At 50.1% G+C, this 9,510-nt stretch overlaps 1 protein-coding gene across 1 annotated transcript; it reads left to right on the forward strand.

Annotated features, from left to right (window-relative positions):
• The first annotated feature begins 1,271 nt into the window (after positions 1 to 1,271).
• LOC119104303 (uncharacterized protein DDB_G0284459-like) lies at positions 1,272 to 9,056 on the forward strand. Its single transcript, XM_037228001.1, has 4 exons — positions 1,272 to 1,318; positions 1,966 to 2,094; positions 2,182 to 2,338; positions 8,982 to 9,056. The coding sequence occupies exons 1-4, from the start codon at positions 1,272 to 1,274 to the stop codon at positions 9,054 to 9,056; spliced, it is 408 nt and encodes a 135-aa protein (XP_037083896.1).
• The last annotated feature ends 454 nt before the right edge of the window (positions 9,057 to 9,510 follow it).

Consider the following 9,510-nt stretch of genomic DNA (forward strand, 5'->3'; position numbering starts at 1 on the left):
ATATATATATATATATATATATATATATATATATATATTAGTGGTGCTCAGAGACAGTTTTTATGAATTCAAATGTCACCATCAGCAACATTTTTGCTTAATTCAAAATGAAATGTGTAATGAGCAATGTGCAATTAATTTTATAAGAACTAATTCATAGTCACTTACTGCTTTCCATATCACTTCAGCTACTTGGTAATACCAAATTGTGACAGGTCATTAAAAGCAGCGTTGTCACTGTCAGTACATTTTCAAAGGTAATCACCTCTAATTGGACTCATCCTTTGCATGTTATTGGTTCTGTGTTATCCCGCCTTGTGTTCAACACTTCATAAACTTTTTTGTTTTGAGTTTTGTTTTCATTTCAATCCATAATCGAATGAGCAAATAGTCCATGCAAGAAAAGCCCAGGCCATTAAGCATTACTGTGATGAATTCCTATGCTTTGTGCTGTGTGCTGACACGGTGCAGTAAGTTGTTCGGATCTTATCCAAGGGGCGTCCAGCAAGCGATTGGCGTCCAAAATATCCACGTTGTGGCCCCGTAAACATCGGGCAGACCATCAATGATAAGGGTATGCTCACTCCTGCCAGAGTAACGCCGACGGCTCGGCTGGTGCGAACACTTCAACAGTAAAGTATAACTACAGTGTGCTGACCGTCGAGGACCGTCACCGTGACGACCGGTCGCACCGGCCTTGCTGGCCGGCCGTGTCTGCGTCTCCGCCAGGGCCGGGGTCCACGCACGCCCGGCCTGCCGCCAAGGTCACCCCTGCGCCCGACGGCTGGGCGGCGACCCGGCGTGTCATCTGAAATGTGACTATATATATATATATATATATATATATATATATATATATATATTTATATAGCTATCTTGCGCTTCGGCAACAGGCCATGTATGTTCGTTGATTAGATTAGTTTCAACCGTGATTCAGGGTGTAATGGCCCGCAAATGGCACTGAAGTGCAAATAAACTCCCGAAAAAAGAGTGTTTGATGGTAACGCTGAATTGCATGTAATTTGTCTTTGCTATTGTGGTTTATCGTGTTTAGAGATATATTTCAAGGGATTCTGAAAGATTTGACTTCAGGTGACATTTGGAATCGTCTAAATGACGATTCCAAATTTTGTCGGTGACAGAAAGGACACTTGTTCATCTCTGCTGATGTCCCCCAACCAGGGGTGGTGTCGCTGCATGGTCAAAATGTATAGCGAGTGTTAAGTGGAGCGACATATCTTGAAATTAAACTCTGCCGTCAGTCCGAAGCAATGGCGGACTCAGTATCGGATAGTCGGCGGCAAACTCCAGATGTACGGCCAGTTACGTTGAATATTGGGCGGTAAGCTCCAGATGTACGGCCAGTTACGTTGAATATTGGGCGGTAAGCTCCAGGTGTACGGCCAGTTACGTTGAATATTGGGCGGCAAGCTCCAGGTGTACGGCCAGTTACACTGAATATTGGGCGGTAAGCTCCACGCGCACGGCCAGTTACACTGAATATTGGGCGGTAAGCTCCAGGTGTACGGCCAGTTACACTGAATATTGGGCGGCAAGCTCCACGCGCACGGCCAGTTGCACTGAATATTGGGCGGTAAGCTCCAGGTGTACGGCCAGTTACACTGAATATTGGGCGGTAAGCTCCAGGTGTACGGCCAGTTACACTGAATATTGGGCGGCAAGCTCCACGCGCACGGCCAGTTACATGACACTGTGTCTCCACGCGCACGGACAGTTACGCGGAGACGCAGAGCTACACAGCAAGAGATTACGCAGAGGGGTCCTCCCCGGATCCGTCACTGGAATAGCGTAAGGCTGTTCAGCGCCGCCGGAGATTCACCCTGCTGTGACGGCCGGAGTGTGACGTGACCGCGGCCGGAGCCGTGACCGTGACCGGAGCCGGTGCCGTGACCGGAGCCATGCTCGGAGCCGTGACCGTGACCGCAGCTGGGGCCGTGACCGCAGCTGGGACCGTGACCGCAGCTGCGACCTTGACCGCAGCTGGGACCGTGACCGTAGCCGCGACCTCGACCGCGGCTGGGACCGTGACTGCAGCTGGGACCGTGACCGTAGCCGTGACCGTGACCGGAGCCGGTACCGTGACCAGAGCCATGATCGGAGCCGTGACCGGAGCCATGATCGGAGCCGTGACCGTGACCGCAGCCGCGACCTTGACCGCAGCTGGGACCGTGACCGGAACCGTGACCGTGACCGCAGCTGGGACCGTGACCGCAGCTGGGACCGTGACCGCATCCGCGACCTTGACCGCAGCTGGGACCGTGACCGCAGCTGGGACCTGACCGGAGCCGTGACCGGAGTCGGGACCGTACCTTCACAGGTCTGTGGCATCGATTTTAACTGCATCTATCGAAACAAACTTTTTGAACTTTCGTGGTCTCTGATGACCTCCATTTGACCTTAGGTCCAACATTTAGTGTTTGTTTTTCACGATTTGACCCGACTTTTACAACAGCATCTTTGTATTTCTCATACAGCGTCTGGAAGTTGGAGATCCAGCTAGCGGGGGATGGGGGGGGGGGAAGAAGTTGGCGTCCGGCCAGGGAGGGGGGAGGGGGAGGGAGTTGACTTTCTCTCTCGGCCGGGCGTGGTTGTCTTAGACCCTTGGCCGGGTGCGGGTTAAACTGCTACAACTATCTAAGACCTCGGCCCAAGTCGGGCCGTCACCGCCTCCTGGACGTTGCAGGGGGAGGGGGGGGGGGGGAGGGAGGGGCTCAACGCTCCCGATAAAGGCCAAGAACCAGCTCCCTGGCTATGCTTCCTAGCCCCGCCCCTGGCTACGCCACTGCTGGTAAGCTTGTCATCAGCACATAAGAGCAGCCTTAGTCATTTTTTGTGTCATTTTTGAAATCGCAGCCCGATTCAGAGAAAATCCTTGCGCGGCGTTCCCCTGGCATTTGGATTGAGTTACCCTACCCATGAGCTCGTCGGACCTTTCCAGGACCCACTCCCATCCACAGGACCCACCCGTGGGTCCTGGAATTCGTTTTGAATCGGGCACCGTTAGATTTCTCTGACACCATACTCTACCTACGCCGTGTTTTCGTGGCCCTTTTGAGGCGGATTGCCCACCATCATCACTTGCAGACAAAACAAAACGCTATCGAGAGATTTCTGGCTGATTTTTAATTAAAAACCTGGGTACAGGCGCAGAGACAGGGAAGTAATTTTGCAAAATGTGTTAGGGGGTGGGGCCGAGCGGTGAAAGTCGGCACCATCTAGCTCCCAAAATACAACGAACAGGCTCCTCCCTGTGCTTGGTCCACACTCTTCTCAAAGTTGTTGGAGCCAAACCCATATTAAGCGGGCCCCGCACCAAACTGAATAGGAAGCAACGTCTCTAGTTTTGTATTGAAAATAAATCTGTTAGCCCACTTGTACAGAGATTGTATGTGAATGTTCTTGAATGAATACATTTCTGGGGTTAGAGCTCATGCTAAGCAGTGCTTGCTGTGTGAACCCCGACCCCCACCATCCGATCGCGCCATTCCAGGTCAGTGGCAGAATATGGTGGCGAAGGTTTAACGCGTCGCAATGCTCGGCACGGTCCGTCCTGCCCTATGACATCACCCGACGTTTAGTGCGGACGCTGCCACTGGCCGCCGGCCATACCTGTCAAGAGAAAGTTTTCGAAAACGATTTCTGTTTTTTAAATTTTCAACAAAAAGATATTCTTCTCAAAGTTGTGGAAACCGATCCCACGCCAGGGGAGCCCACTAAACTGAATAGGAAACTACCTCCCTGGTCACGCCCTAGAAAGGAAAACATAATATACGCGCGCCCAAGCATAAACGCTGAATCAACAAAGCATACTTAAGCGACTCTATTGTTTTTCAGCTAGTTGCCAACTGATTAGGCTGCGTGCATGTCTACCGGACAAACTTCCTTCTGACTCAGCTGACTGAGAAAGCCCTGACTGAGGCTGAGACTGGGACTGAGAAGACTGATATGTTTTTTTGCAGTTTCTAGACAGAAGTAGGGCGAGAGACCTGGGTGAGGGGAGCCAGAGATGCGACGTGCGAAAACCGTTGGGTTCACCGGAACATCTGAGTGCAGTCGGCGACATTCACTTTTATGTCAAACATCAAGTTCTGAAAATTGGCCTGGCTTAAATCCTCTTGACTCCTGCTTGTTCAACTTTTCCATCGACTTTATCCATGTGAACTGTTTGTCCCTTGAATTATTTTTTAATCCGAATTTCATCCCTCTTAAGTTTTACCTTTCGACTCCCATCCTTTTTTACCTTGCGTAACTGGACTTTTCAGATTCGCTTTGCAAGACTGTCGACTTCTTTCATTTTTACTTTTATACTTACACTTTTTCCGTTTTGACTTTGAGCCCTGTGATTGATGTCCTTACATTTATTCCCTTTGAATGCATGTCCTTCGACTTTTTTCCCTTTGCCTTTCATACCCGTTGACTTCTATCCCTTTCGACTATTTGCGGTCGACTTTTTCCATTAAACTTTTTCCGTGACTTTTTATCCGGCAATTTTTAATAGTTGCGTGATCTGCGCAAAAGTCCGTAGCCAATTAATGTAAGACTGTAAAGAAACACCCAAATGAATAATCTGATGCTGGGAACCACAAAGAGGCTCGGCGAGCAGAAAGGAAGACTTTTGATGGTTTAGGCACAAGCTAATAGCCTCCCAACGCGTACACAAGACTGACAAAAGGTCACTATCCCACAGCAGATAACTGCTCGTACTATCACCAGTCATCGTGCAAACGGGAGCCAATGTTCGCTACCCGTGCTATCGTCCACCCAGCGCCGGCCGTCTCGTCCCCGATTCATTCGGTGACACTCCATGGCAACAGGTCGCAGGCGGCACCGCGCCCTACGTGTCTCGTCCCGCGTACCGGCGCGTGCCCGGGATAAGCTAAGCCACATCGGCTCCCCACCCTCGTTACTCGCTGTTACCACGAGGAAGCCGCGACGGTGACGGGCGCTCTTTGTGACGGGACGGGGCATCCGAGGTCACCCGGGATGAGATATGAATGCAGCAGCGATGGGCTATAGAGATCGGACAGACTGGCGATGCCTTGTAGCGATTGGTCTTTTTTGGCTTGTGCGGGCTGCGCAGCGAGGGATCTTTTGGGAGACATTGGAAGCATGACGCGACAGTGCGTTCCCTGTTGTTTTGTGTCCCATACTTTTTTCGCGTTATTTATTACGCTGACAGGTGGATTTCATGCCGCTGGAGTGAATAGTGAAGGCCACAGATGTCTGTTGCCATCACTTCTGGATGAAGCCTGCAGCCGGGTTAATTGATGTTAACACCTCAAATGCCAGACTGGCAACGCCAAGCTAAGTTACAACGTAAATGCATTGGAATCACATTTATGGATAATGTGGAGAGAATACAAAGGGTAAAAAATTAGAAACATTAGATGCATCTAAAACTTATGGGATGCATACTTCAAAAGGTGTATGACATTTTATATCCACGTCAGCGTTGTATAACAACTGAAATAAATAAACGCATTTACAAGGAGCAGCGTGACGTTCAAAAACCAAATAATACACTCTATTAACGATATTCTGTGTTTATGCCATTAAGCCTGGAGAAGACAGATATGCGGTACAGGCAACAGGTAAGAGCAGCATAACCCTGTGAAAAATTGCGCGATACGATGTCATTGCATCACTCAGCATGTGCTCGATGGATTATTTCACGATGTGTTTTCATTATTTGGCTCTTGAAGTCTTTTAACTCCACTAACGATGCTTTCGTACACTCAAGCTCCTTCGAAGTACATGCGAGGGCTTGTCCAGTCCACATGAGGGTTCGAAACTTATTGTGCCGGCTGGGTCGTTCTAGCATATAAGCGAATCGATGGAGCAGACGCTTTCTTTTTACTTAAAGATGTTCAAGGTTTTCGATAGAAGCAAAATCATCCTGAGAAATTTGGTGCGAAACCAAAAGTGTTAACCTTCCCGCGTCGACACTTTCACTTTTGTCCTGCGAGGGGAGAAAGAGGCTCAGAGATTCCCTCAGATCACGAAGATTAAACAAGCTGAGCCACGGGGAAGGGAACTGAAAACCTCTGGTCCAATGACATCAGAGAGGTGTGATTGAACAATGGTCGCTGTAATCTTACAGGGGGAGGCAATCGCTGCATTAGCCCGTTAAGTTATATCAAGAATTAAACAAGCTGGATGAATGAGGAAAACAGCGTAAGAAGGACCCACCAATACCGCAGCATATTCGTCCTTACATGTTATACCACATGACATTTTAAAGACAAGACCTGGTCAGAAACGCCAAAGCTTGACATAACTTGACCTTGGATGACCTAATTTTGGTAAAGCAGCTAGAGTGGTAGCAATGCCCTTCAGCGTGTTATATATATATATATATATATATATATATATATATATATCAGAATAAACTCTAAAAATGTATTTTGAGTGCATTAAATGCAAGAAACAAGCACTTTCTTTTTCAGCAAACTGACACCGACATCAGCTCAATAAAGGGGTCATAGATCATGAATGGTGAAGCACAAAGATGCCGAATGCCCACATGTGTAAAGATTATTTCAATTTTGCTCCCAAATTTTTGTTTCCTTACTCCGAGCTCTTCAGATGCTATCTTTAAAAATATTGTGGGTATCCCTAAGGTCTCCCCTCAGTAGAACGACGGTTAATGGTGCGTGTGTTTAGCGGAACCAAACGGCACGGAGCATATATAGCTCCCGCATTCATACGAACTATTACACAATATGTCTATACCACATCATGTCAATGGTAGATGCAAGAATATACAATTATCGACTACATTTTGGCATTAGTCGCCTTCGGTATGTGGTTATGTGAAGTAGACCATATTTGCTTTCCTCCTTTTGTGATGTAGGTCGCGACGCAGGCTAATTACTCGTTTAAGCAGAGCTGACCACATGCGCACTGAGCCCGGGCCGGGCCGGTGTAGTTTATCGGATGACACCGCCTTCGGCCTCTCCGTCAGAGCCCACTGAGGAAATGTACGTGCCGCGCATCAGGCCGGCCTCACAGCCTCGGGTCCGCTGGTCGGCTATATTTAGCGGTCCCCAGCTGACCTTCACACCAGTCGAATGAACAATGTGATCACCGTGGGGCCCGCACACAGCACCGCCCGGTTCTCAGTCCACGATCGGTCCTCAGTCGACGTTTGGTCCTCAGTCCACGCTTGGTCCCCGGTCCACGTTCGGTTCTCAGTCCACGATCGGTCATCAGTCGACGCTCGGTCCTCAGTCGACGCTCGGTCCTCAGTTGACGCTTGGTCCTCAGTCCACGCTTGGTCCCCGGTCCAAGCTCAGTCCTCAGTCCACGCTCGGTCCTCAGTCCACGCTCGGTCCTCAGTCCGCGATCTTCCGCCCAGAGCGCGGGCGCAGGTTATTGCATGAACGAGGCCCGACCCCTGCGCGGCGCCGCCCGGCGCGTGTGTGATCCTGCTTCTGTGACTGAGGGTGTCGGAGGGGTCCATGATTTAACCGTATTTAGTAGTCTTTTCAGCTTGTTTTTCACTGTCTCAGTTGTCTACCAAGTTTGTTTAGTTAGGACAGTAGTATTAGCCTTATTCCTCGGAGAAAACTAGGAAAATGGAAATATGATTGGGTTGACATTTCGGCAACATGCCTTTCACTTCTGCCACTGTTTCGATGAATGCATGCTGCCGAAATATTAGCCCAACTATATTTCGATTCCCCTCGCTTTCTCCCAGCAACAAGGCTAATACTACTGTCTTATCTATGCGAATAAGGTCCCTTGCTAATGCAATGAAAAACTTACGTAAGGTTGTTTATTTTGTGAAGCGTTTTAGTAGTTTTTTTTTTAGTTTTATTAGTCGGTCCTTGCAGTTATTTTCTTCAGCTTCATGATTTCATGTGGTGGCAGGAAATTCTACGATGCACTGGGGTCTGAAGGAGGTAGTCCTGAGAATGGCAGCTGGCTCGTGCTGGCTGCTTGTTATTTTCCGTCGGAAACGCATGTCGCAGTGACTGGCAACTGGTGCCACCCTCTGATGTCCCGCGTGACTGCATATAAAACAACAGAACCACGCGCAACGGAGCGTTCCTGATCATGACGAGGCGCACGCGGCGCCTGCATGACTGACTGCATGACCAGCCATACCACTCCTCGCATTCCATCTCCCTGTCAGCGCGCAAAAACCTGCACTTGTTGACAAACTCGTCCAAGGGGGGGGGGCGTGGGGCAGAATAAGGTCATCGACTTATGAGAAACAGGGACACGCGCCTGTCGCGCGGTAACGCGGCCTTTTGTTCGCGGCCCCGTTAAAGGTCAGGCAAAAATCCACATCGCACCGTCACGCCATGCTCCATAGAAATGCATGTCACGTTGTGATCCATGTCATTTGGCATGGGCGCAGTCAGGGAGGATGGCTGGTGAGGAGGGGGGGGGGGGGGGGGAGCGGAGGCACACAGATCGGGCAGTGCGGGACGAACGATGCGACGGACGATACATCGTGGATTGCGGAGGATGGCTGGTGAGCAGGGGGGGGGGGGAGGGGAGGCACACAGATCGGGCAGTGCGGGACGAACGATGCGACGAACGATGCGACGGACGATACATCGCGGATTGCCCTCTGATTAATTCACCTATGCCTTCCAGCAAAGCATGCACCAATCTTGCCAGCTCCCCAAAAGACAGCAGCAAATGAGATGATGGGATCGCTGCAGCGGCCGAACCACGAAGACGTTATCGGTTGGGAGGGGGCGGGGGGGGGGGGGGCTTCCGCATGGAGCGTCGACCTCTACCTTCGCACGTACAGCTATGCTTCTGCTGTCCATTATGTGACGGTGACTTTGGCACGCTTCCATGAGCTCTTGTATTCTGTTCTGCTGGTCGCCAGTGGGCTTATCCGTATGCAGACTTGACACGTGTCGACCTGAACAAAGGAAGGCTCGCCGAGTTGGGGCCCAGTTAGAGTGACCTGTGGTTTCGGCCCGGTGCTGGCGTTCCAGCGATCCAACTCGCTGGCTCGTTACACGGTGCAGCGGAACAACTCGCTGTTACTTCAGCCTTTCGGGTTCGACTGAAGCAGTTACACATCTTCTGCTTGATGACACGGCGCGCAGAATAGAGGTGGGATAGGGGGCTCCAGCATTATCAACGTTGAAAAGAAAGTGGTTGGAATGTGGGGAGAGACCCGAGTTGTGTGTTTTGAGGGTAGGTTTAGTCCCTTGCTAAGGCCTCGAAATTATGCTGCCAAACTATGTCCTTGATTCACACACATGAATCATGCGTTTTCTGCCTGCTTTATGCCTCGATATTACACAACCACCGAGCACGGACACGCGTTTATTCAAAATATCTAGCCTCGCATTACGGACTGGATGCTTTGTTTTCATGCCCACTGCACAGACATCGCCTAGCCACCATTTTCGGTCCAATCCCAACCGGGATATCCCGATCGTTCCCCAACGTTCTGGTTGGGGAATGCTTGGAGTCAACTCTGAAAGTGAGACACTGGTTGGAATTCCATGCCTTTTC

The sequence above is a fragment of the Pollicipes pollicipes genome, unplaced genomic scaffold (assembly GCF_011947565.3).
Source record: "Pollicipes pollicipes isolate AB1234 unplaced genomic scaffold, Ppol_2.1 Scaffold_6052;HRSCAF=7182_pilon_pilon_pilon, whole genome shotgun sequence".
NCBI lineage: Eukaryota > Metazoa > Arthropoda > Thecostraca > Pollicipedomorpha > Pollicipedidae > Pollicipes > Pollicipes pollicipes.